Source organism: Pyricularia grisea (assembly GCF_004355905.1).
Source record: "Pyricularia grisea strain NI907 chromosome Unknown Pyricularia_grisea_NI907_Scaffold_7, whole genome shotgun sequence".
Taxonomy (NCBI): domain Eukaryota; kingdom Fungi; phylum Ascomycota; class Sordariomycetes; order Magnaporthales; family Pyriculariaceae; genus Pyricularia; species Pyricularia grisea.
Genome location: NW_022156720.1, coordinates 3150438 through 3177424, shown reverse-complemented (window position 1 = coordinate 3177424; position 26987 = coordinate 3150438). Strand labels below are relative to the sequence as shown.

Sequence of the window (26987 nt, the reverse complement as noted above, 5' to 3'; positions counted from 1 at the left end):
TCACAGAACTTAATCGCTTCTTAACGGTAAAAAGCGTCCGAACCATCACTCCCAATACAGATTAAAGCCTTTTTCAATCATTCCATCATCTTCAATTCAATCAACAAACTCCCCGCTCATCCCGTCTCGATGCAAATGTGAAGGAAAAAAAAGTCTTGGCTGTTGGATTTCCTTATAACCAACCACTGAGGCGGCTCTGCGGGAGTTGGCGTTGGGCTGGGCAGGGGCTCCCTGGTTTCTTCTGGCATTTGAAACCATAAACTGCCCCTGCTGAGACAGCCCAACCCCTGTAGCTACCACATACGCGACCCGTCTCTCGCCTCAGATATTCGCGACTTCGCTGCCCATGTTTAATGCATGGTCCCCGAATACCGCTGAGCACATTTATCTTAGCACACCAAATATGTGTCTAATTACATACCTGTCTTACTGCTTGAGGTGATCAATTGGTCAATTTGTAGCAACGGGACCCTCATTCTTGGCAGGATATTCCTTCAAGACCATGTTTGCAACGTCCCCCGCACGAATGAATACTATCCGGTCCCGTCCCGCTCGCCAAAGATAGCTACCTAGCACTGAGACTGCCCTATGATAAACAAGAGGCAGGTATAACAACAAACCTAGGTAGTTATGTAACTAAATTCAGCAGATGACAGCTCACTCAAGCGCCTCCAGCAGCCGAGGACGACAAGGGCACCCGGGATGTATACTGCCAAGATGATCGATCTTTGTCGGGAGTGCCATTCATTTCCTTCTGACCCATTCTTCTTGGGGTCCAATGGATGAAGCGCTGGGCTGGCTGTAACCTAGACATTAGACAAGCCCATCCTTTCTGTATGGAGTTTTCCTCAATCGTGCTTGCTTGTTGCAAACCCGCGAGTGCCTCGGGTTTTGTCCTGTGTGTCCCCATCCCCTGACCCCTTCATGCCCCGTTCCCCGAGTTTGTGAAGTCGCATCCATCTGGGTGCACCGACTCTTAGGTGCCTAGCGTGGTTTCTATGGCCGATCACTTTGTCATTGGAGGGGTTCCTGTCGTCGTCTCTGCCCGTCTGTTCAGATCGTTTCAATCGTCCCTTCCTTATTTCTCTCCGACGTTTATCTTCATCGGCTTCAAAGCGTATTCCATTCATTCTTTCATTAAACCCCGTTCAAAGGCTGGCCTTCTCTTCTGGGTCACTCTCTTTGAATTTGTTTACCTACTTTTACTTTAATTTTCTTTTCTTTCATTTTACCCCCACGAGGCCTGGTCCTTTTTATCTTTTTTTTATTTTATTTTTTTTTCGCTCTTTTTGTTTGAATATTGAATATTCTCCACATACGCATCCTTTCTTTAACCCCATCCACGGCTTCTGTTCCGTATGTCGAGAAAAAGCAACGCCATAGTAACATATCTAGTATAACCTGATCCAAGCTCTCAAGCTTTACAACCCGCCCATACGTTTCAGCCCAGAATTTTCATATAAACACGTTGGAGTACTAGGACGCCAAAGGGCATCGGCATCGTGGCGTCTACATATACTTAATGGGTGGCCAAAGCATCCTGACCAAGGGTGCGTTTGGAATTTGGGACAATCTGGAGTCCCTCGCTATTGTCGCAGTATAGCGTGGGTGAGGGGACGAGGAATGGCTCCATCGAATCATATACGGCACACCGCCGACTTGATACGAGAACGAGTTCCTACAGAGGCCGACCCATCTTCGATCATATTGTCTACACGGGAAGACGATAACAGCAAAGACAGCGATCGAAGTCAGGGAGGTGGCAAATCTGGCAAAGGCGACGACAGCAAGGGTTCCGGGAACGACAAGGACGGTAGTCGAAGCGACAAGGGCAACAAGAGTGGCGGAGGACAAAGTTGCTCTGGTGGAAAACGCTCGGGAGATAACGACAAGAACGGCGACAGCAGCAAGAACAACCGAAGCCGAGGAAGCGGTAGGACCGCCAAGGATTATTCTACCCGCGGCAAGGCTCCAGCCGCGTCTTCTGGAGCGCCGACCACAACGGCAACTATGATGTCCTCTTCATGTACACCACAGCCGACGCCAGCTATTCCCACAGCCTCCCCAGAACCCGACAGAGCAAATGCGGTCAACAATGCGGCATCTGCAAGTGGTGAACAAGCGCTTCGGCCCCAGCAGGCTGCTATAAACACTCTCTTCACTGTGACGACGAATTCAACCCCAACACCGGTCATCCTGCTCTCCACAGTCATACCGGTATGCACAACCTAATAACCACTGCGGCCCGGCCCATTCTAGCAACCGACTAACCTTTTGCGTGTAGGATCTCGCCAGCAATGTTCCCCAAAGCACGGCGCTGTCTTCTGCCCCGACCTTGGCAACGGGCAATCCTGCTATGACCGACACGGCACCGAGCTCAGAAGCTGCAAACGGCTCTTCCAACAATTCGAATTCCTCGACATCGGGGCCTGGTGGCGAACCTGCTCAACAACAACAACAAGGAGGGGGGTCACAGCAGGACGGTGTGTCAACGGATGCTACAACCCAGCGGGTTTTGATATCGGTTGGCTCAATAGGTTAGCTACCCGTCACTCTGATAGCCTTTATCTCAAGATTATGAAATATGCTAACAGATTCCATCTCTTTCAACAGCTGCTTTTGCTATACTCTTGTTTGTTGGTTGGATGATTTGGCGTAATGCCAAGAGTTCCAAGCGACGGGGGGAACCGAACTCGTCTGCCAAGACATCACAAAGTGGATATTTCGGCAAAGTGCCAGCCTTCTACCACAAAGTAGCCGCCAAGATACCTTTCCTCAAGGACCGTCAGCAACTGCCGTGGCAGGAGGTTAACGAGAAGGACAGCCGCATTGCTCCATTGAACCGTAGCGTTGCCACCCCGGCGACCCTGGTACCAACGTCAGTAACGCCGGCAACATCGATGACACCAGTCTATTCGAGCATGACATATGGCAACGAGAAAGTGTACCAGCCGCTTCCAACCTTGCCGCGTTTACAGACCAGAATCTCTTTCCTGCCTCAGCCGCACATGAACATGTCTCCCGCCATGGGTATTTCGCCGGCAGGAATTGGCATGTCGCCTGGAGCGAGTAGCCAGTCTCCGGCCAGGTCACTAATGAACACCCCACAAGTATCACAACTACAATATGACTTGACTGGCTTGCAAACAAGGAAACCTAGGGTATCCACAATATCTTTGCATCAAGCAAACAACTCGCTCAGCTCAACCAACGCAGCTCAATTTGAAGGGACTTTTAACAGCATGGGCGCATCAGCTGGGTCACTCAGGCTACCCATGAGGAGCCCAGGCCACAACCGGCATGAGGTCCCTGGAGAGGCCTATGATCAAACAAGGCGTCAAAACAACCATGCCTCGATGCTCTCGTCTCTGTCCTCGGGCTTTGGCGATGGTGACATCATCGTTGATGATCAACCGCAACCGGGACTTCAACAGCCGCTGTCACAAGGCCTAACCGCAGCGCAGTTGTCATATATGCAAACGCAAGCGCTACCAACTCAACAACAGTCTCTGCGCAAACCCGCCCATAGCAGGACGTCAAGCCAAACATCTTGGATGAGCCGCTCAAATCGGGACACGGTGTATACTCAGGCCAGTGAAGACTCGCCTCCCAGATTCCGCACTATTAGCTCGTGGGTCCATCAGCAAACCAGCCGTGTGAGAAGAGCGGAACGCCGAGCCAATGCCGATGGCCAGACGCCGTCGGTGCCAGCACATAGATGGCACGACATGCCACCTGAGCCTCAGTTCAACATGATGATGGACGATGGCCAAGCGCCGCGGGCCCCCGAATCAGTTTTCGGACGGCGGCCAAGCGCCACTTAATCCGTTGTCGGGCGATGATTGACACGACTTGACCCGGGCTAACTCAATAATCACTATTATGCTGTATATGCATGAGGACCAGTATATATACTTTTTTCTTTTTCATTCACTCTTTTGCTGCCGACATGCAGTCACTTTTCTTTTTCCACGATTCTGTCTGTTGATACCTATTCGTTTATAAAACATGATACCTCTTGTCTTTCTTTATCTTCAATTTATCCACTTTACAACCACCTTTTGGCCTGGTGCTGAGAGGTCAGCATATGTATACCCCCATATTGGCCCAAACGGTCACCAACTTTTCTTTTTGATATCTCCTTTGTCTATTGTTCTTTCTTGCTCATACAAACTGAAGACCAGATTGCATCTCTCAGAAATACTTGGAATTATACATTGCATGGGATTACTACACAAGAGTCCTCTCAAAACACGAAGCGTGGCATTAGCTTGGAGTTATTTGGAAAGGTTGATCTGCGAGGAAGCAACTAGCGAAAAGCGTCTTGTTAGAATAATACAATGCCTTGAGTAGGAGGAATTGCAATCAACCAAGTTTCTATCAGTTTGAAGCGCTGCATGGGTATAAATGTCGGTTCTGTTTATATGGCTGTTAGGTCCACCGGCCTGCTGTGCGTCCTCCGCGTTGAGACTAACGTAAATTTAGTGAAATGCGCATTTGTAGTGGTATTTTGGTCCTCCGTAAACGACTTTTGGATCTTTCTCCCATGTCAAGGTAAAAATTGTAACACGCATTTCTGAGAATATTGTAGTAAGTACAGTAAGACAAAAGTAATGGAAAGGAATTATGAATCTAGAGATTTGCGAGGAGAAACAACAAGAAAACGTCTTTTGTAGTATAGGGGTTAGTATGCAAGCTTGTCACGCTTGAGACCCGGGTTCGAATCCCGGCGAGAGAGTCCCATCTACGGCATCCTCAGGATGTCACCGTTATTTTTTTTCTTGTTTTGTTTGGCACAAATCGCCTACATTTCTTACAAGCCTAGTTGTGGTATTTTAAATGTCATTTCTACAGCATTTGCCTATATTTCACCCCCTGCGCTTGATTAATTGAAGTCAGTGATACAATCGTGGGGGCAAAATTCATACACGGAGGCCTTTTGTCATCATCGCCAATATACCTTACCTGATCATTAACCTAGTCGCAAACACACCCTCATTTCTCACCATCTCTACAACCGACTAAATTTGCTCCATATCATTCAATGGGTACGATACAATCATATCAAGTCCACCCCAAGTCCACCGGATGTATCAATCTACCCTACCGTAGCTCCAAATGTTCAACCCGACTTTGACGCCGCGCTCGACCGGCAACCCAGCGTGCCACGATTCCTCATAGCCCCTGACTATGCCATCGGGCCCGGTATGCGGGTTGAAGTTTTCCCAAAAGACAGCGTTGCCGACGATGGGCTTGAATACGACCCCTCCTTGCCGCTCTTGGTCCTCCTTGTCGGCATCCCCGCCGCAGCCCACGACGAACCTGCACCACCGGTCGTCCGAGCTCGGCCTCCGCAGCAGCGGGAACTCGGTGCCCCCGCCAACAAGCGAGCCGTCTCCGTCGCCGACCCAGGCCATGATGCTGCTGACGCGCGCGTAGCCCATGCGTGGTTCCATCCCTGGAAAAAAAAAAGAAAGAAAGAAAGAGTTATTGCGGTTTCAGTAAAAAGAGTTTTCGTTAATTCTTCAACAGAAAGGGAGGGGTAAAAACTCACAGTCGAAATGATGCCCGTAGTGGCCACCGACGTGGTAGCGCTGGACCCGGAGCCGCTCGATCCACGTCTCGTCGCGCCAGCCCTGGAGGCTCCTGGCCCGGGCCTCGATGCACCTCACCGTGTCGGTGCGGGGGATCAGTGCCACTTCCGAGTCGCGGATCGACTTGTCCCGCCGAGGTCCGGCGTCGTCTGTCACTGTGGAGGGGGTGTAAATCGGTTCGCTTTCCAGTGAGTTGGGAGGACAATGTTAATAAGAAGGGGAAACCCCAGGAAACGATTCTGAAAGTTTTTGAGTGTGTATGTTTCTTTCTTTTTTTTCCTCTTTTTTTCCCCGTCTGCCTGAAGCAGAACTCACACGGTATACACACAATTATATTGTATTACGCAACAACAAAATATACATACTCACCACAGAAAAGAAACCCGAAAAAAAAGGGCTCACCTAATCTCAAGCAAATGCCTCCTCTCATTCCCTGACAAAAAATTCTCAACGTACAGCACCAACGGCTGCCGGGAAAAGACGTGCACGGCGAGCGAGTCCGGCTCGCACCGCAAGCCAGTCACGCCGGTGCCGACCCTAGTACCGTTGACGACGTCCTCGAGGGCGTGCAGCGCCTCGGTGAGGTTCGGACGGTGGTGGTAACGACTCCTCGGTGAAGTATACTGTGACGATGCCGACGACGACGACTGCTGTTCTCCGCCGAACCCGAGCATCCGCGCCACGGGGTCGTAGGCGAACATGGCCGCCACGCACAGGGCGATCAGCTGTGGGAGGGAGATCATGGGCGAGAGATGGGGTGACGCAAGGGCGGGCGGTGTTTTATATATATATATATATATATGCTGGCCCCTCCCCTTTTTTGTTTTGCTTGTGGCGGGTGGCAGCGTGAAGGCTGGTGATTTGATGCCTGACTTGTGCCAACAGTTGAGCGGTAAAGGGGAGGCAGGTGATGTGAGTTGATTGGGGCTTGAGATCGAGGGAAAGAAAAGGTTGGAAAAATTGAAAATTAGGCTATAGTCGACAACCTTTGAACTCTCGGAGTTTTTTTGAATGCTTCAATTACCTCGAGAGCAAACAAAACAAACTGTCAGAAAAGCTTACCGTGACGTACTTACGCCAAGTCATGACCGTTGCAGTGGCGCCTAGGGTGGTACGATCAATCGCAAGCCATCCACGTGACTGACACGATAAAAGTAAGAACAATAATACGTACAAATACAATAAAATTCAAAAATCTCAGTATAGAATTAACAGACGTATTGATTGAGATTGACAAGAGTTGGGGGTATGTTGTCTAATCTAGATGTGTGCCTACATGATAGATATTAGTTTTGCGCCACCACGCTTCTCACAAACACGCACCCGATTTGTGTAAATCTTGTGCACATCAACAGAGCACAGACGTCCCGATGCGATACTATACATTAAAAAAAAAAAAAAAAAACTTAACGTGGAAAGAAAGAGGCAGAAAAAAAAGAAGAAAATAATAGAGAAAAAAAATTCATCCAGCATTCGGCTTCCATATACTGCCGACCGCCCGTAAATTGCCAGAAACGCCGTCGCTAAGAAGGGGTATTTTGGACACCTAGAAGCATCTAAAGGTAAAAAGACGGCCGAACCCACCTCTTTCAATGCCATGGCAAGTATCAACCAATGCAACCAAAATATCCATCCTTTCCCCCCAATTTATCCCATAAAATTCCAAGATACATCTAGTGGTTGGGTTTCCGGCCCTACTCCAGAGACGTGCGGCTGATTCGACGATGTTGACTGCACAAAGGCGTGAATCTCTGCTGTGTTCCACATTTCGTCCGTCATGAAGACCGTTTGATGGTCGCCAAGACCGGCAGCAGGCGGCGGGCCGCCAAACAGGCCACCGCTGTCGCTTGCCGCCGATGCTGTGCTGTAAGTCGCGGTGGTTGGCGTGTCGTTAGATGAGTCGCGGGAGCCAGTGTAGATGCCAGGCGGCGAGCTACATGACGAGTTGCTATTTCTGTGCGGCAGCGCTGTTTGAAACGAAGAAAGCAGACCCGAAGACCCTACGGCCAGTGGGGATATCTGCTGTGGCTGCTGCTGTGGCTGTTGCTTTTGCTGTTGTTGTTGTTGTTGTTGTTGTTGTTGTTGTTGCTGCTGCTGTTGTTGCTGTTGCTGTTGCTGTTGTTGCTGCTGTTGTTGCTGTTGCTGCTGCTGTTGTTGTTGCTGTTGTGGCTGCTGCTGCTGCTGCTGGTGCTGGGGGTATCCCGAGGTCGTCGGACCCGAACATTCCATGACTTCCGGAGAATCACCAGCATATTGCCAGTTGTCATAGTACGAGTTGACTTGTTGCGCGTCTCGAGCTGGTCGTTGACTGGTCGAGTTCTCATCCTTGCTCATACGTCTTCGTTTGCCGCGATTTCCATCCTCCTCCTGTCCATTTCTGGCTTCGTCGACTTGCGCTTCTTTTTGAGATGAGTTTGATGTCGACCCCTGACCACACACCCAGGTGACTGGTGGTTTTGCCTTGCCAAACCATTTCTTTTCGGACTGTCCCATCGGCTTACCAAGTGGCAGGTAGCCAGGAAGCGGCGATTGGACCTTGGCATGGCTCGCCAGTGAAGTCCGAGCCAGCAACGGTATGTTGTAGCCGACCTTGGTCAAATCGAGACCCTCGATTGGTGGAACCCTGATGAGGGCTGTAAGATTGTAATGATCCAGGTCCACAAGAACCTGTCGCAAGAATGACTGCGTGATGTGGTGAACCCTGCTGATGGCTATCAAGCACTTTATGAGGAAGCCCAAGGCGTCCAGGTGGCTGGGTTTCGCTTGTGTCTCCTTGAATATATCTTTTCCATCCTTTTCCCGCTCGCTCGAGACATACATGTACACTGAAGCCGCACAGTACAAGCTGAGCGCGACGAGCGGGTTCTTGAACGCTGTCGCGGTGTCCACCTGGACTGCTTGCTTTACAATGTTGACGATCTCATCCGCTGAGTTGATGACACGAACCATGCTGGGCTGCACGATGCTGTCGGAAAGGTCGTTTGCTTCTGCACGATCGATAGCGCACTGGTGCAGACAGATAACGGCGGCATGCAGGTTCAGGTTCATAAACACGGCAGAGGGGTTCCGGTAATTCTTGGGCAGCCGTATACCTGGTGGAAGGAACATGAATGAACTGGATAGCGTATTATCAATTTCCCTGTGGCGTTTCCAGAAGGGACCGTATTCGAGGTCTCCGGGACGATCATCGGGACGAAGCTGGCCGACGTGGGCCAGAATTTGGTTGAATATATAGCATATGCCGATTGATCCGGCAAACGTAGAATAAGTGGCGCCAAAGAATATCTCTTGCAGCCTTACTGTTTCCTCTTCTTTGCCGCTGATGAATGCATCATGCGAGCTTGGTACGTTGGTTGCGATCTGTGCTTGGCTCCAGTCAGTGAGAGACACCTTGAAGGCTTTTACTTGGCCTCTAATACAGTTGAATATATAATTGACTTGCCTGGCTTGGATCTATCATACTCGGCCAGCCTGTCGAGACTGAGGCATGACTGTCGATAATGAAAGCACCCCAAAATACCCTTCGTCTGCGTCCCGGTGTTGTCAGCAAATTATATAATATCCAAGTATACATACAGGATTGGGGTGTTGGACGAATACCTTTCTTCAAGCTCAACCCAACTTTGCGGTGGAAGTATCGTGGGTGTTATCTTGTCCAAATATCCCGGCTCATCGAGGCGATGTAGACCCATCATGTGGCAAAGCTTAAGACTCCTGGCGCAGCTCATGGCAGCGCGGGTGAAGTGCATGGTTCGTGCCTCGTACGCAGCCACCAACGCCCAGGCTTGCGCATGCTGAACTGTGATGAATTGTTCTCCGACGCCCTGCGAGGGTTCAAGTAATCAACATCAAAGATCTCACAAGTGTGTGTATAGTACGACTTGTCTGATCAATTTACCTTGAGCTCGTCAGCTTCCAGATATTGCCGTGACCTACGATAGTAAGGGTCATGGAATGCCGCGTATTTATCCATCTGATAGGAGGCCATGGCCCAGATGGCGTACTGAAGGGCCATGGGAGGACGCATGTGTATTGGAGAATGGTAAGCTTTAAGGTAACGAGCTGGGTGAATAATAGGGATGAAAGTGTGTTGTTGTTGAAAGAAGTGGGTGTGCCTGTGGAGAATATAAGCAGTGAGTTGAAGCTCTTAAGTTTGCTCTAGACTTCAGGACTTACATTTCATCAACAACGCCGGGAGGAGGGGGAACCTCGAACATGCCTAGGCCCATCAGTTCTTGCGTATTGAAGTAGTCACTGCTCGTTTGCTGGTTCACGTTTTGACCGAGACCCTTGGATGAATTTCCAGAAAAGGGCGGTAAGGCATCTTCATATGTATATTCGATCTCTGGAGAACCATCACCAGACCCAGACCCAGGGCTAATGCCATCAAAGTTGACATCACCAAGGGTTTCGACGGACGGACTCTTGACACCATCATGTTTTGAATTGGCACCGGCGTCCTTGAGGAGATCCTCAACAAGTGCTTGTCAAAGGGTTGATAGAGCAGATGTTAGTTGAGGTACGGACTAGAGGAAGACACATGTGTGACAAGAAAGGGACAGTGAGGAGTGATAGCATATAAGTACCTAATCGAGCCTCGAGCTCCTTGACATTTTTGCGCTTGTTCGACGGCTTCCTTCGAGACTCGGGGTATACACATTCGATCTTGAGCCTCGTGCAACGAACGCAAACAGGTAAATCACGTGAACACTTCAGCTTTCGACTGCGGCAGCCCACTGCCGTGGAGAGAAAACAAAGTTCACAGTTAGCATCAAAAGAGGAGTCATGACCTTGCAGAGGCGGGTTTGCTGGGAGGAGAACAGGAGTAAAATAAAAGGAGAAGAAGGAGAGATAGAAAGAAGAAGAAGAAGATGATGATGATGATGAAGGGGATGAAGAAGATGATAATGATGATGACGACGATGATGATGACGACGATGATGATGATGATGATGATGATGATGATGATGGTGGTGGAAAAAGAAAATGGCAAGACCGAGATATTGCAATGGCCTCGTCCTCTGGTGCATCCAACCGCAAGGGCTCACGATGGGTGTGGAGTGCGAACAAACATACCGCATGCCATGGGCTCCGAAGACTTGGAAGCCGAAGATGGGACCGCCGAACCGAACCCTGCCTCGGCTGCCTGTGTCCGGGGTTCCGCATCGTCGTCGGCCATTATTCAACACAGGAAGACTATGCTGGTGCCACAAAGGCCAAGTTCTTTGAACAGGGGGCCTTGGGGTGTGGTGTTTTCTTTCGACCGGAATGCCCGGCCGATACGCACGGCACGGGGGGGTAGGGTGGAGCAAAGGAAACAAAAACAACAACGACCAAAAACAAATAAAGCAATAAAGTGCAAAGGAAACTTTCAAGTCCGACCCGAACGGCGCGGTAAAAGAAAGCCTGACCGGGAATCGGAATGTACGGACGCGGGCGACGTCAAGTCACGCAGAGCGTTTATGCGGTGGTACAAAGGAAGTTGGAATTGAAAGCCGACCCGATCCACGTACGGGGTCAAACTAGCGTTAAACTTAAGGTACGTGGGTTGCGCAGGGCAGCGCGCGCACATTTGTTGGATTGCTGCCTAGTAGGAAATTTTGGACAGATTCACACACAAAACTAAAAATAAATAAAATAAATAAACATTTCAAGAGAGGTAAAAAAAAATAAAAATAAAAAAAATAAAAAAAAGCTCAATTCCACAAAAAAAACTCAAAAGGAAACAAGATCTGGCGGGATAACCTCCCGTGTCGTCGTCGTAATTGTTTTACGGAGCACCCCTTTACAGGAACCACCTATTGTTAGGCTGTGCCGTTACATTTGACGTGAAAGTTCCTCCCCATTCTAGTACGTGGAGTATCGGACTTATCTCTTTGGTAATGCGGATGGTCTTTGTTCCGAAGACCGATGCCCGAGTTTCGATTTCGGCCGAGAATCGATGATGGGTCCATTACTTTGTCATGCGGAACATGGCGGCGAGACCGGGGTTTTGACAGCTGCACGTTTCCAAGATCCCCTCATCTCTTGCAGCAAGACGACCATGTTCGGCTTGTTCGGTTCAGTTGCCGGGAGTGACAAGAACGACTGATTACCAATAGTATAGCATACCTACTACGAAGTAGGTGCTGTCGGGTAGATGAGCGGGGTCGTATTACCTACCTACCTACCTACCTACCTACCTATCCGGTTGCCATGTGGTGGGTGGTGTGGGCGGCCCTTGCCGTTTGTTGGTGTGGTTTCTTAACTTCCCAAAGTAACTTACTGCCTCCTCCCCTCCATCGCGTCGTTGGTTCGATCGATGGTGGTAAATAGGTAGGTAATGACTAGTAGTCCGTTGTACTTCGTACAATACCGTTACAGCTAGTTCATTGCCTATGCCTAGTGAGGTTAGCTTACGGGTTTGCGGGGGCTTCGATTGTACCGGTATCACTATTGATGGATCGATTGTCTGGGCTCCTTCCCCACAAATGGGGCTGTGCTCAACATGCTATAGTACGTACAGTACGGTACACTATACCGCCAATAGCACGTGTGGTAATAATCAACTTCCACGTCACCTATAGAATTTCTTTCGTTTCCAACCTTAAAACGCGCCACCTGGGCACTAACTAGGTAGTCTATCGATGGATTGATAACAGCCGGCCTACCTGTCATTTTGAGTAATGCTAATGTCACATTTTTGTCTATCTTTTCACCCTCTCGAATAGCTGGCCTTCCAGACCGCCCTAACTCGCTCATTTCCGTGGCAGGTTGTTTTCAGGCGTACCTATTTCCCTAAGATTGGTAGCTTCCTACCTACGCGAGGTAGGTACCGTAGATTGCTTCTACAATACAATCTGCCGGCAATGAAAGGTCCGCGGTAAGCGCCACCAACCAATAACTCCATATCCCTCTGCATGTCTGGCTGCTAACCTAATGCTAGCTTCGAACAAGCCGTCGGGGTTATTAAAACAGTTAAACAGTAGATTATACCCTATGATATGCATGCAGACCGTTCCCGCGCCGTGACACACGTCAGACGTTAATCTACAGTTGTAGACCTGCTCGCACGTGTTCGGTTAGTCTAGATTCTTCGATCTGCGCTGGAGAAAACAACGACGGAGTGTCCAAGTTGATGTTTGGGTATCCAAGGGAGGACACACGGTGTGTCATTAGTCTCGGCCTAGTGTTAGTCTGAGACTTTTTCCTTCGGAGTGGCTTTCTATAATTTGACATTCAGTGTGTACTCCATACTCGCTTGGATTTTTAATTACCTCCTCACCGCTTCTCTCCCGACCTTTGACGCGTTGCTCGCTGTCCATCACCATCCTCTCCCAAGACGCCATTGACTTTTACAGCAGCTCAAGTGACAGCGCCTAGCGGGATCCGGGGGGCTGGGGAGAAGACTCAGCTTGTGCAAGTCACCCAAATACTAGATCGGCACTTTTGGTGGCCGTCGCTCCCCTCCCCGCAGCGTTGCTGAAGATCTGAATACAGTATTCTCACCTTAGCTCGGGCGCTTGCCACGATGACATGACGGGCAGGACAGTACCCGATGATGCTTCCCGACAGGTCAGAAAAGGACGCCGAAGACGTGGCGGCTGCCAAGTTGCTAGTTTCAAAAACAACCCACAGCCAACGGGCAACCTTCATCGAAAACACGAGGCTCTTTCTCCTTACCGCCTTTCTCTTAGCTGGGACCTTATCCAGGCAAGACTAAAAGATCTAGAGCAATATCACCTCCCTTTTTTTTCAAGTCAACGGGAGACATGCCGCCGGCTCCAGGAGAAATAACGAGGTAAAAGAAAATCGGGTGAGACGTTGCACGCCTGATGAGCTAGCAACATGTACTCCACGAGGAGCAGCCTCACCTGCGGGGGGTTCCTTATTCAACACTGCTCTGACCATCTCAGATGAGCCGTGATTTGACTACTCCATGCAGGGGCTTTTTAGACTAGCTGCCAGGCTGGCAAGGCAGGAAAAGTGTCTCATCTGTCCTCCAGCCCGACGGGTAAAAAGTCTTTTCTTCAGTTATCGAGGCGCATCACCAGAGCCATCGGGATAGGATCTATCCCGACACCGAGAGAGGCGGTCAGTTTTATGAGTTCGGCCATGCAGTCACACACAATTCAGCAGGCGGACGGCGAACTGATATGGGGAAGCATGACTTTGGGGGTGCACAAGGTCGCCGTGGTCCCCAATCTCGGCTCGAGCGATCCGAAAGAGCTGAGAGCAGAAAAAAATAAGAGATGGAGAGAAAGATAAAGAAATGCAAAGGGTGCTTGCAGTTGTGCAACCGCATTTCTGAGAAACAAAGTGCTCTAACTTGTGGTGACGCATGGACCTGGAAAGATGCTTGCGCGGGTGTAACGAGACACGATCGAATTTTCCTGACCTCCCCGACTGGACTTTTTTGTGTTATTGAGACAAACTTGTAGAACGAAGTTCTGGGGAGTGACAAAAGGAAACTCAGATTTGGGGTTTCCGTATACGAAACCTGCGTCGGACCTATCAAGGCTGTTGTGAGTGCGTGGGAACATGTCACGGCTCGTCAGGTACATACAAACCACGCCGCACGCAATAAAAAAAAAAAAAAAAAGGCAGCAAGCAACACAGGGCACAGCGTTCACCATGATGACTCTGTATATGTGCAACGTATCACCAGAATAGCGGTAACGGCGCCATAGACGCGCGCCTACGTGACACTGTCAAGGGGAGTGGGGGCTCTAAGGCTAGTGCTGCCGAATATGTCAAACTGTGATATGGGTTTTTCTTCTTGGATTGTTTTTATATTCAGCCAGCAGCCACTTATCCATTCTTCGGAATTATTCAAGTCAGCTACTATGCGGGCTTTTTCTCAAGTAGGACATATAGAGTAGAGTACCTGGGTCGGGAAGGGCCGGGAAGCCCAAACGACGCCGCTTTTGCACAAACTCCCGAATCATCTTTCTCCCCATCTTTCCATCTCCCGTGATTTTGCAAGCAACTGCTGCCGATTCCGTCCGTTCTGTGTCATTTTTTGTCAGTGTAACAAACCGAATTCCCAGCGGGGCGGGGAGTCTTGCAAGAGACGGCAGGGAGGCTGAGCAACGCCGGGATCGAGCCGGCCGGATTATTCGACACGCTAGCGGGAGGGAAGGGATGATGGTAGTGGCGGCGAGTATGGGGTCTAGGCTTTTGTTGCTGTTCAGCCTTTTTTTCTCTTTTTACACAGTATATGTATGGGCGACGATCAGAAAGTCGGGGGTCTTATATCGTCTTTTTCCGGTTGCAGTTAAACTACCTTACTTCATACTATTCCATTTTCCCCCTTAGCACGGATATGCAACGAGTGGCTTAACAGGCATGGCGGGCGATCGACGCATCCAAGGTCGATCTGCCAGGGATGTATTGCGGAGGGGGAAAAATAAGAAAGAATAACAAGAAGCAAAAGAAAGTATATGTACACACTAATACAGCGTATACACCATCTCAGGGTTCGGTTGAAAGAAAAAGAAGAAAAAACAGAGAGTGAACTTGGAGGTTGGAAGGATAGATAGGATGAGGCCGGCCTAGGCCACTCTTTGAGACGGTGGTCGTATCACAATGGGATGGGGTACTTTGTTGGTGAAGGCATTCCCTCTTCATATGCGCTGCTTTTTTGCCTTCCTCTTGTTGTCCCGCTGAACATTTCTGCGCTATCATGGCCGGGGAGACGCTGCTTTTCATCTTGCCGAGCTTAACCGCTGGAGGGGGGGTTTTCGTTTCTGGACTGATTATGAGGATAGAGACGAGGGTGTGTGTGAAAAAAAAGCAAAAAGAAAAAAAAAAAAGAAACTCTCAAGTCCAATCAAGTTTTTGTGTCATCTTGTCAGTCAAAAGACCAGCAAACTGCTGCTATAAAACTTCGTGTGGCATTCGTCTGAAGTAACGCGTGTCATGGGCGTTCTAGAGAAGCTTACTCAATCCCATATCTTGTGTGTATGTGTGTGTGCCTCTCTCGTTTTTCCTCTGTCTCTTCTCACTTGTCTACCCAGCTATCCCTGGCGCAGCCGGCCTCGCCGAATCAAAAGAAAAGGAAATGAGGGGGAAATATCAGAGATGTCCTGGCACCGCAACCCTGGTTTTGTAATGTTGACTAGTTCTATCATGGCCAACACGGTGGTTTTTTTGTCTCTTCTTAGGGGGCGTGCGTGGGCAGTCGTGGCAACATATTAGTGTTGACATCGAACCTTGCTTGACGAATACTGCGGAGACGTGACGAGGTCTGCACTCCTATACATACCTTACCATGCTAGACTTGTACAGGTACGCCGTATACTTTTTGGAATATGTTTACTGTGGTAGAATATGAAACGTTCAAGGGCTGTACATTTGGCCACTTGACTCTTTTTTTCTTGATCTTGAGACATGACATACTGTAAAGTGAACTGTTAGTTGAGTGATAGATTTCCTTGTACCTGCAGTATGTTGATTGTCAGCCTGATCCCTGGCAACGCAGCGAGTCCGTGGCTGCGTCTGGAAGTCATGGTCTCCGAAAGGTTTTTTTCTTCTTTTGTCTCTTCATCGTCATTCCACGATTTACACTTTACTTTGGCAGGACGAAATGACGCAGTCAAATTTCCTACCTTGATCAGGTGTGTACGTCTTTTTGCGGGAAAACATCAAACAAAAGAGCCGATTATATAGAAAGCTGGCCGAGATATTGTTGTGGAAAACACAAGCTTGGCTTAACAAGTAGTGAACTTAAGCCATGTATGGCACCATAGTAGTGGTATACAAAGGTAGTCCAACAGATGAAAGCATCAGCATGGTGTAATCATGTCAACTATCGCCTTGGCGTCAACCAAAAAAAAAAAAAAAAAAAAAAAAAAAAAAAAAAAAAAAAAAAAAAAAAAAAAAAAAAAAAGGTCCCCCGCCTCAAAGAAACGAGCTAGTCCATGCATGCTGCCGGCTTCCGTGCAGGACAAACATGGGATCGCTCTCAAGTCCTCTGGCCAGATTGAGCTACCACGGAACTTTTTGCCTCCGCAGAGGCGCCAGTGGTGTGGAGGGAGGAGAGAAAGAGAGAGACAGAGGAAAAAGACCCATGTCGCGTAACTAAGGCTTGCTCCCTTCTTCAGCTACCTTTTCCGTCATCCAATCAGTATAGCTTTTGCATGACAGCATTATAGACCGTATCTGACATATAGCAACAATGCATAGCCTCACTCCCATACCAGAAGATAAGCGTGTGCATAACTGGCCGACGTAGCATGCCGGTAGCATGCGGATATATCCCACTACAATATAAAATTTCAAGTCCATAAATAAATGGTACCGAAGCTTGGGGAACTAATATAAAAAAAATAAAAAATAAAAATAAAAACTCTTCCCAATCCTCGGCTCAAACAGCCTGACCGCATCTTCTGTACGACTTGATTCCCGCGCCACCATGCAATCAGTTCCACGTTGGGAAAGCGTGGAACTGACGGCGGCAAAACCCCCCTGCCTCAAAAGTCAAGGGAAAAAAAAAAAAAGAGAGGCATGGAATCCCGCACAAAAGCGCCACCTACGGATGTTTGTGGCACCGTTGAAACCCCTCCCGTCATCAAGGTTGTCACCGGGAAATGCGAACAATAAAAGGCTATCAAATAGGATTGTGCGAACCCGCACCCTTTTGTCACACACACAACCGAGCCAGGGCCCCCGGGCAGGTTTTTTATCTCTTTTGTTGCTTTGCTTTGCTAGGAGTGCTGCCGGGGGGGCGGAAACGGGTTTCTGCATGATTCTGATTTTGTGGAGGATAGAGAGGTTGTGTAGGTGCAGGAAACAGAAAAATGAAACAAAAAAAAAAAAAAGAAGGACAATAACCCACGTCAACGGAGTTGTGCATTTCGGTGGGCGGCTTCCGAGCGGGGAGGCCCAGGAACTAGTCCCGGATATTTTGAGTTCCTTTGACTTTGCTTTTTGTTTTGATTGATCACTGTGCCTCTACGGGATTCGGCAGCGCTACGGAACTGGGGCAGGGGCTTTTTTTGCGACCCAAATTGAGACTGATCAATAGTTTCGGCCTAGACCTAGAAGGTTGACTTGACCTGACATTTATTGTTTGTGACTTGACAAACAACTCATTAAAGCCATCATCCATGTATTGATTGCACAGTGTCCGAATGCCTTTTTCTTTCAGCTGGTTTTGTTGTAAGGGAGGGGGGCTTCTCTGCATGCTGCAGCCCGCCGAACAAAGTACCGCGCACACGATGAACAATGGAGGGTGTGGTTTCCCGGCGTCCGGGAATCGAAAGATAAACAATTGGTAGAGTCAAGTCACTCATAGCATTAAAATGGGTATGGTACGTACCAACAAAGCACTTCTCGATCGCTCAGTGTCTGGAGGACGGCTGCGTCGCATTGGGGGGTTTGCCTTAGGTTTGTGACGAGCAATGAGCAAACCGTGCAAACAAACTCGAGCAACCCGAAGAGAAAGTAGCCGTCTACTATAAACAGATAGTGAGAGAGACAGAGAGGGAAAGTCTAGGAGAGCAGCACGCCAAACATTGAGTGGTTCGTTATCGGCCAAGGGTCCTTCATTTGTGGGTTGTGAAGAGCGGACGGCCGGGCTGGGATTCACCACGTAGCAATGGTAGTAGACAAGGGTGGTATCCAATATGATGGGTGTCAGGTTGACTCCTCCTTACCCACTTGCCACCATCGCCGGGCAGTTTTTCAAAGGACCCTGTTCCATACGAAATGGCAAGTTACGTCAAGGCTGGGGTATCCCTCTCACGAGGCCGATAGAGTGAGGGAGCTAGCCACTACGCACTACGTCCAAGGCGCTTTGCCAGCATCGTGATGGGTGGGGTGACATAAATTCCCAGGTTTGACACGCATTGGGGGAGGGCACAGTTATGCATGCCGGCGCACGTTGCAAAAAAAGAAGAAGAAAAGAAGATCCCTTCCCCATCCTCCATCGTCGAGTCGGGCAGTGACTGTGCGACTGGTGGATAAGAGGGCGGAAGCGGCGTGTGATGGTTTGTCAAAATAATGAGAGTTTGGTTTTGTGACTGTCGCGGATGAATCATGTTATTACTGAAAAATAAGACCCTAAGTCTGAAGAAGAACAGTGCCGGACGAGCGAAAAATGTACAAATATGGAGATTAAAAAGAATTATGGGACGCCGAGGAAAGGGGAGGAAAGAAAAAAAAGAAATTCCCGGCCGATCGAAACACGTTACCGAGAAACACAAGGGGGCCCTTTTTTAACGTGTGTACCATGAAATAGGTTGTTTTGTGTTGTAATATGCATATCTTTATACTTGATCTTTTTCCTCCTTAATATCTTTTACTTGTTGATTTTGTTCCTTTAACACGTGCCAAGTAAAGGAATGTTCCGTACATAGGTAAGGTAGGCACGTACTGTAAATTCATTTTTCAATTCCTACCACGGCAGGTTGTTTTCCCTTGCAACACCCCCGGGCTTTTGGTGATGACGCCTGCCCTTTTGACCAACCTGAGAAAGTGACCAGACCCCGCCGCCCCATGGACCTGGGAACCCGATCTTGGACAGATTGATTGGGTGGTCTGTGCAAACGCAAAAGGCCCCCCAGACGAATCGGCGATCCATTAAAAGGTGGGGTGGGCATTGTCGCCGCGCGACACAAACAACCCGTAATAGATGATCGTGTCGGTCTTTTTTTACGAGATGATACGCCCTCTATCTTTTCCTTGCTCGAAAAGAGCGACGTGCAGGGTCGCGTTTGGTGGGACAGATAGGCGGGGACTGTGGACAAATGAACGCTTTTCGGTCCTATGTACTGATTCGAATCAAACTCGATTATTGATGACTACTCGCGGGGCAAAATCACCGGGAATGTTTTGTCGAGTAAGTCGGGCGGGCGAGGTAGGTCTTTGTTCTATGGTTTGTTCGTTCCTATGTGTGTCAGATCTTGGTGTGTTCCTTGGCCTACGCTATCTGTCTGCCTTGGCTCAACTTGCACAGCTACCTACCTACCTACCCACCTACTCTAATGCACCACTGTTTTCTTCTCTCGTGTCGACTCGAGATCTGCGCTTCCATCTGAACCTTAGTCCCCTTTTTTTCACCATACTCACCATGTGACATGTCAGCGACGTCGTCTCTTCCTTTGTCCTCTTAAATCTTGATTTGTCCTTGAGTCCTTTTTACCACTCGGACCATTCCTTCAGGCCAGGCACTTTCATCACGTTCCCTGTCTCGCCCAAAGTCTAAACAAACAAATCGCATGTCATTTTCCCTCCATACTGACAAGTGATTTGAACTACATACGTATTTGCAAAAGAAAAAGGGCACGGCAAATGGCCCCCTTGTTCTTGTCTCAGGTGTTGGCATACTTTCCCGAGAATAAAAAAAGTAAGGGTCCTGGAGATGGGCTTCATGTCTAGTAGAAACATATTGACTATTTTGTCCTACGGGCACTGAGAGGAATAGAAAACGCCCACACCCTCTTGGCGGTTCACCGCCTTTGAACTTCTTTTTTTTTTTTTTTTTCGTTGTGACCATTCCCATATCACTCTTTTTTTTGGGGGAACCGTTAATCCGCCGTTAACACTAGCGTCAATGCAATGACAAGTTGATGCCGCCACCCCCTCCCCATACTAAAATAAAGAGAAAGTACAAAGGAACAAAAGCAAACAATAAACCAGAAAAAAATCAATGCTAGCGCAACCTCTTAGTCGTTGTGCCTCCGATTCAAACTCATCGGTCATATCCGTTTTGCTGCATACCGCTCTCCATTCAAGTACCACATCTGACCTAGCATAGCCAACCAGAAAAGACAAAAAAAAAAAAGAAAAGAAAAATACGGCGCCTCACGGACGGGGCCGTGATCGACCCGAAGCCCTGGGACTTAGACTCCTGTATCTGTATGCACGCTGCGTTGTTAGTGTAGTCCTGGCTGCGTTTTCCCATCTTTGCACACGAGATCCCTATTTTCTTTTGGGCGTCACTGGGGGTTCTAATGCACATCATCTCTCCGAAGTAGCTTGTTTTTGGAAATGTTCTTTTTCTGATTGTCTTCTCTCCTCCGCGTCTGACCGAGCATCGCTATTCGATTGCAAGGGATGTGGGCGGGCGAGACTACCTAAAGTGTTTCCTCCTTCTAGACCGGTTCCAGTTCCTTCATGCCCGCTGAATACTCCGTGCCCTGTTGGCATACTTCGATAAGAAAAAGTCCTGATTTTTTCTTCCGTACCGCTGTCTTTCCCTCTCTTCCGGGTAGTTAAAAAAAACTTAAAAAAAAAAAAAAAAAAAAAACTCCATGTACCAGGTGTCTAAAAGTTTGTACAGGTGGGGGGTAATCAAAAAAAGAAAGATGAGTAAAGGAAAATGTCGTGTCAAATGTCAGAGCCCTCCCCCCATTGCAAGTGGTATATACGAAATAATACATGTCGAGAAAAGAAGAGTTCCATCCGTACTGGTGAATCGGAAGACATAAAAACATACTAAAATGATAAAAGAAAAAACAGCAGTATTCCCAACAAGATATGTTCGTACAGTGGAAAAGCTTTAAAAGAGTGTATAGAAAATGAAGAGTGTGATGTAATAATAGTTTGTTTAGACGCTGCCACGCTTCATGCCAACGGCACGTCGGTGCATGTCATCGTGATATAGGTGGCTGGCGCCGTCGTCGCTGATAGGGCTACCCCTCTTGTCGCTGTCGTAGTCTGACCGCTCAGTTGAGAGAAGGATCTTGGAGCCGTCCGACAGGCCACGTCCTTGGGCGAGAGCATCCGACTCGGCACGAGCGTTGTTGATCATGGCCGGGAGTTGACGTCTTCGAGCATTAATAAACCAGTTGGAGATTTGGTCTAGAGACACGGAAATGTTAGACATGGTTTCCCTTATAGTGATTCTTGTGAAGCAATCTAGACTTACTCATCTGAAGGCCAGTCTGCCTCATCAGCTCCTGCTTCTCGTCCTCAGTCGGGTACGGGTGTGAAAGGTGTGCCAAGAACCAAGCGCGGAGCTTATCGGTTGTCTCCTTTGGCAGGTTGCCCCTGCGCTTGCGTTGCTTGTTGTCTCCATTGAAGCCCATGCCACCCATGTCACCCATTCTCATGTAGTCGCCATGGTAAGCGCTGTAGCCAGAAGGCGAAAATGGCATGCGATCCATCGGGGGCATGGCACCCATCGAAAGTGACTGGCTCCGCGAGGGATGGTGGTACGGGTATGGGTAACCGCTTGGTGCGGGCTGGCGGTATCCGGGCTCCACAGCAGAGTGTGGGTGCTGCGGAACCATGCCACGGTGCTGCTCCATCATGTACTCATCCCCAGACATTGCCCTCACGTGGTGGCTGTGCTGCTGTTGGTGAGAATGCTGTTGATGGTGGTGGTGCATGTGAGACTGGGCTTCCATTGGTGACCTGTCGAAGTTCAGATGAGGAAGGCTTGGTAGCGTCGGGCGCTGCCTGTCCATTGGGTCGTTTTGCTCAATAGCAGCTGGTGATCTAAGGGTCGAAGTGCCAGTACCGGGAAGGAATGGGCTCGTTCGGGAGGATCCAGCCCAGCTGTCGGAGGTGCTAGAACGGGGCCCGCCACTCAGGGTGACTGGGGAGAGAGGACGGTTGTCGCGTCGTTGATATGTCTGGGACTGGCTGGTATAGAGCCTGGGGACCTGGCTGACCCTTTCATCCTGGTCGTCACCGAACGATAACCTCCTGCGCTTGTTCTGGCTGGTCGGGGAGTGAACATATTCGGGTGGTGTCAAGGTGCCAGGCGGTCCTGCTGTCGGTGATGTGGTGGATGATGATGTGCTGGTCTGACCATCTTGGGGGATAACACGGAGGCGAAGGAGATCGGGGAAAGCCTGTCCACCCAAGGTGTTAGACATACAACTGCCTTGCAAAAGGCACAAGATGCAATGGGAACATACCTGGCGAATCGAAGGCAGCGCTATCCTCTCGGGATCACTCCTTGGCCTGGAAGGAGCATAATCCGCTTGCCGGCGGTCGTCCCAGTTAGAGAAGTACTCCTTCTTGAAAGGAGCGTGCGGGGATGGTGCAGCCATCGCGAGTGTGGACATTGTGGGTGAATTGCCTCGGTGAACGATGTTACTGTGAGAGTAGCGGTTGTTTGGCAGGTTATATTCCATGCCCTATGTAAGTGCAAGTTGACGACGGAGTAGCAGCGCCAGCTCGGTTACAAATAGCTGAATCTGGGGTCAGTAAAAGGTGTGACTTAGACACAGAGCGGTCAAGAAGCTCTTAGCTCTGTTGGATTTGTTGATGTGGCAGAAGCGACATACTTTAAAAAAAAAAAAAGGAAGGCAGTCTGCTGTTAACGAAGGTTGTGGGGGGTTTGTCCCAGCTAGTAACGCGTCCGGCGGCGAAAATAAAATATAGCTGGCGTTGGCCTCCAGCTGACAGGATTATGAACAGCGTCAAATGGTTCAGCCCTAGTGTCGGTCAAGGAACCGATGCGGCGGAAATGCGTAATAGCGGTCGAGTCGATGCTGAGTACCTCCTGACCACTGCTGGTGTTGTGTTATAGCAAGAAGCGAATGTCTTCCTGCAGTTTGTCGAGGACGCTAAAGCTTTAAAATGTTGCGAGTACCAAATGGAAGACGAGGTCGGTCACGAGAGAGTGAAGTCTATCCGTAGTTCACGCAAAAAAGAAAAGAAGTGAAAGGGAAGACCAAAGTTGACAACAACCTGGCACTTTGGTGTTGATCAAGAGATGGGTTAGGAATAAGACGAGTGCTGCAACGTCGAACGGGGTGAGGGTGAGGGTGTTCTTTTGTAGAAACGCAAGTGCCGGGACCCTCTCTGTATGTGGATAGGGTAGGATGGATGACCTAGTTCGTGGTGTGGGAATCCAACGGGCAAGGTGCACAGATGTTGTGGCCAAAAAGGGAAGTTCTAGTAGACTTGGGGGGGAGCATGTGTAAACAGGCCCGAGTCAAAAAGAATTAGGACAGTTCTTCAGCACGACGATGTGCTAGGTGAAACTGCTACCGCCGTAGCTCTAGCGGAAGGACTTGTTTTTTTCTTCTTCCTTTTCTTTTCTTCTTTTTTTTTTTTCCTTGGAGAGGCCGTTGCGGAATGACTGACCAAAAAAATAATAACAAGTCCAGGTACCCCAGGCGCGGGAGAATTGCGGAAGGAGCAGGTAGGTAAAAAAGCAGTTTATACAATCTGCAGCACGGTCTACCGGGGGTAGAACTAGAAACTAATCCGAAAGCAGCCTGAGGACGCGAGCACGAAATAATAAATAAGGATTTATTTATTATTTATTATTTATTAGAAGTTTCAAGGGTAGGGGACAGAAAATGTGAACATGGGTCGAGGGTTTGGTAAGGATGACATACATAGCAGATGCAATCTGGTACTGTGTCGATTCCAGCATCGGTCAAGGATGCAGTTGGTTCTGGATGTGGACAAGTCCCCGTCGACTCGAGACCCACAAGTATGCAGGGATATATGAGAATCAACAAGGTTGGTTGCACATTGTACGCAGTACATCGTACCGTACTTGACGATTGAATGGTTGGTATCGGTAGGGGGCCAGTGGGACACTCTGGGTTGCTAGGTAAGAGGGCGAGAACGAGAGGGAAAGAGGAGTGTGCGTGCATGGTGTGCGTGCGTGCGTGCGTGCGTGCGTGCTACAAGTCCGTGGAAGCTCTAAGTTTGTTGGACATGAGTACAGTATCCTGCCAACTCAACCACGCTGGAAATGCAGCCGTTGACAACGGCCGTCAAAAAAACAATTGAAAGATAAAAAGAATCAAAAACCAAGAAAAAGGCACAGAGCAAATACGCTACTGCTAGCCTGGCTGTGGCGTGTGTGGCTTGCTTGTCTCTGCCTGACTGCTAATTACTTACTTGCTTGCTTGCTCTGAGGTGCCCCCAACCAACCAACCGTACGAAAGCTTTCCCCAAGAGATCCATCCAATTCATTCGGGACATAGAGCTCGAGGATCTGATCAACAACCATTGTACCTATGGTACTGTACAGCAGAAGCTCACTCTTTGGTACCGAACAGCGTGCTTCCTGGTAGGGAGTTCGGAAGATGAAAACTGACAAGGGCCAGAGGCAGACGATGATCTGCAAAATGCAGTAAAAGTATACAGTATAATATCGCTGACGATTGGAGAAAGGGGGTTGGTAGGGGCGTGGCTCGAAGAAAAATGACAAGTAAACAGAGAAAAGCGGCACCAATCGAAGAGACGATGAATGGGTGGGTTGAGTGGGCCGAGTCCTTTCTTCCCTGCAAGCCAGAAGAGAAAAAAAAAAAAAAAAAAAAAAAGAAAAGAGATAAAATCAACGCTAGGATCAACTATCCAAGAGCAACGGTGTGTAGCAGGGGTCTTCGACAGCCCTCACTGTGGGCGTCCCCGACGGTTGCAAGGCTAGATGAAATTGCCCGATGGTCTGTCATGACAGGGTAGATCCCTGCGAGCGTGCCAATCCACAGACGCGGAGCATTGGTCCAACGCAAAGAGGGTTAAAAAGAATAAAAAATAAAAAAAGGTACGTACCTCTTTCTAGTCTAAAGCGGGCTGTTATAATACTTGTGCCTACCTTACTGCACTCAACGTACATACACCTTATGCGACCGTGTGCAAGACGTCGACAGTGCGGGCCCTTTTTTTCGTCGTATCGTCCCTTTAATCATGGATGCTGCTTCCCCGCTGTACTACGCTGATTATGATTATTGCATTGTCGCAGTAAATAAATGCTATCTGGCTCAATTATCCTAATTCTTTTTTTTTTTTTTTTTTTTTTTTTTTTTAGCCCAGGTAGGCAGTTCGGCTGGGAATATGCGGTCAGACTTTATAGCGCAGGGTGGCCAAGATAGCAACGGTCACTGGGACTCTAAGAGATGCTAGGCCTTCAACTCTGACTGCTGGCTCGTGTAAAACTTGTTGGTCATGCCATGCCATGTTGGTGTCTGCACACTCTCAGTGGTTATGGCTCCTTTGGTTCCTTGCTACGGTCTCCCTTCCAACCAGGGACGTCCCCAGCCATGTGGTTTGCCTCGCCGGCAGTGCTCAATGTACGATGTATATCTGAGGGACGAAGCGCAAGCAAGCTGCAAGAAGCCGATCCAGACATTTGTCATGACCCTTCTCTTGGACCGGACGAAAAGTGAAGGATGGCCGGGAAAATGACACCGAGTACTACAAACGAGGTCCATCGTAAGTAATGCCATGCAATGAAAATCATCCAAGGCAAGGTACATGCTTGCTTGACTTGTGCCAGGTTTTGGATCGCGGAGTCAGCAACTCTTGGTTCCTGCTGTTGTTTCTCTGTGTCTGTTGTCATGTGTGCGGAGCCCGAGAGTCGACATAAGCTCAAAGGAATGTCAGGCTCCCATGAGCTCGCTCGGAACTAAGCCGTCGCGCCACAAAGTGGGGGGGAGAACTGAACTCCCAGCGCGACAAATTTGCTAGCTAAGCTAAAGGCGGTGGTGGCTTTTGCTTCGCGGAAAATCGCAAAGTGGGCGGTAAAGAAGGCACCGCTCTTTCTACATCCGCCCGACGCACGTCAAAGCCTACCTACCTTAGTCTAGTAAAAGATTGGGAAAGCAACTGCAAGCCAAAAGGCAAGGCCCTCTAAAGTCTAAAACGCCCGAACATCGATCTACAAACTGAGCCAACGTATTCCTTAATGAAAGCATGGACTAGCCCGCCATGCCCTTTACTTAGGAAGTGCCGACGTGTGAAAGAAAATGGAATATGCCTCGAAACGGCGTTTGCGGGATTATATCAGTGGCGTATGCCAGACAGGTTGCCGAACCCCAAGTGGCGCATTTCCAACGTCAACTAATTCGCCATTGACTTTTTTTTCTTTTAATCGTTAGAGTTCTTCAGCAATTGTTTTGTAACGAGGGACTGATGTCAGGCCGGGCTTCCAGCCACCCGAACATGCTGTGACAGTTCTTGGCCAGGGTAGAGATGACCAGGACATGGGCTCGCACCTCTGCACATCAAGACTACCGAGCGGGGGTGGTGGCCTACGGAGTAGATAGCCGATGACCCCTGGCCTGTACGCATATCAGATAATAGGATTTTCCTAGAAAAAAAAGGAAGGAAAAAAAAAAGCGCCTGGGAGCTTGGAAATGCAGCCGGCGTCTGCCGGTATCAGTGTTGTCATGGTGAGTGCACTTCCTCACGACCAACAAAAAGTCACGTTTGTTTTTCTTGTGTTGAGGTTCGGAAATTTGGGATTACTGGTGCCGCAGTCCAGCGGGTACGCTTGTCAAACAGATCAGTTTACTTTTTGCCGCCCTGATGTTTTAGACAGTCAGCAGCAACAAATTTGGGTGCTTTGAAGTCTAGCCGGCCCCAAGTTTCGCCTTAGACTTTGTGCCACCACAGCTTACCTTGCGAGTCGCTAAGCTGACAAGTCTAGCGCGATTTCCTCTTCTGCGCTAGATGCACAACTTGTTCCATCAGATGGAATGATGGAAATTC

At 49.0% G+C, this 26987-nt stretch overlaps 6 protein-coding genes across 6 annotated transcripts; 2 read left to right on the top strand and 4 right to left on the bottom strand.

The window, feature by feature from the left end:
• Positions 1-1623: 1623 nt before the first annotated feature.
• On the top strand, positions 1624-3824 carry PgNI_09971 (uncharacterized protein; the record flags this gene model as incomplete). Its single annotated transcript, XM_031129952.1, has 3 exons — positions 1624-2217; positions 2285-2537; positions 2614-3824. The coding sequence occupies 3 exons, from the start codon at positions 1624-1626 to the stop codon at positions 3822-3824; spliced, it is 2058 nt and encodes a 685-aa protein (XP_030977961.1).
• Positions 3825-4952: 1128 nt separating this feature from the next.
• On the bottom strand, positions 4953-6650 carry PgNI_09970 (uncharacterized protein). The gene is made up of 3 exons (XM_031129951.1): positions 5997-6650; positions 5555-5775; positions 4953-5458 (listed from the first exon to the last, which is right to left on the bottom strand). Exons 1-3 carry the CDS (start codon positions 6335-6337, stop codon positions 5094-5096), a joined length of 927 nt encoding a protein of 308 aa, XP_030977960.1. The 5' UTR covers positions 6338-6650; the 3' UTR covers positions 4953-5093.
• Positions 6651-7241: 591 nt separating this feature from the next.
• PgNI_09969 (uncharacterized protein) lies at positions 7242-10919 on the bottom strand (the record flags this gene model as incomplete). The annotated part of the gene is made up of 7 exons (XM_031129950.1): positions 10671-10919; positions 10181-10330; positions 9771-10077; positions 9493-9709; positions 9217-9418; positions 9057-9121; positions 7242-8954 (listed from the first exon to the last, which is right to left on the bottom strand). Exons 1-7 carry the CDS (start codon positions 10771-10773, stop codon positions 7242-7244), a joined length of 2757 nt encoding a protein of 918 aa, XP_030977445.1. The 5' UTR covers positions 10774-10919.
• A 9655-nt stretch (positions 10920-20574) lies between these two features.
• PgNI_09968 (uncharacterized protein) lies at positions 20575-22663 on the bottom strand (the record flags this gene model as incomplete). The annotated part of the gene is made up of 3 exons (XM_031129949.1): positions 20575-21380; positions 21448-22378; positions 22445-22663. 3 exons carry the CDS (start codon positions 22661-22663, stop codon positions 21127-21129), a joined length of 1404 nt encoding a protein of 467 aa, XP_030977626.1. The 3' UTR covers positions 20575-21126.
• Positions 22664-24053: 1390 nt separating this feature from the next.
• On the top strand, positions 24054-24584 carry PgNI_09967 (uncharacterized protein; the record flags this gene model as incomplete). The annotated part of the gene is made up of 2 exons (XM_031129948.1): positions 24054-24143; positions 24411-24584. 2 exons carry the CDS (start codon positions 24054-24056, stop codon positions 24582-24584), a joined length of 264 nt encoding a protein of 87 aa, XP_030977446.1.
• Positions 24585-26411: 1827 nt separating this feature from the next.
• Positions 26412-26567, bottom strand: PgNI_09966 (uncharacterized protein; the record flags this gene model as incomplete). Its single annotated transcript, XM_031129947.1, has 1 exon — positions 26412-26567. One exon carries the CDS (start codon positions 26565-26567, stop codon positions 26412-26414), a length of 156 nt encoding a protein of 51 aa, XP_030977447.1.
• Positions 26568-26987: the final 420 nt, after the last annotated feature.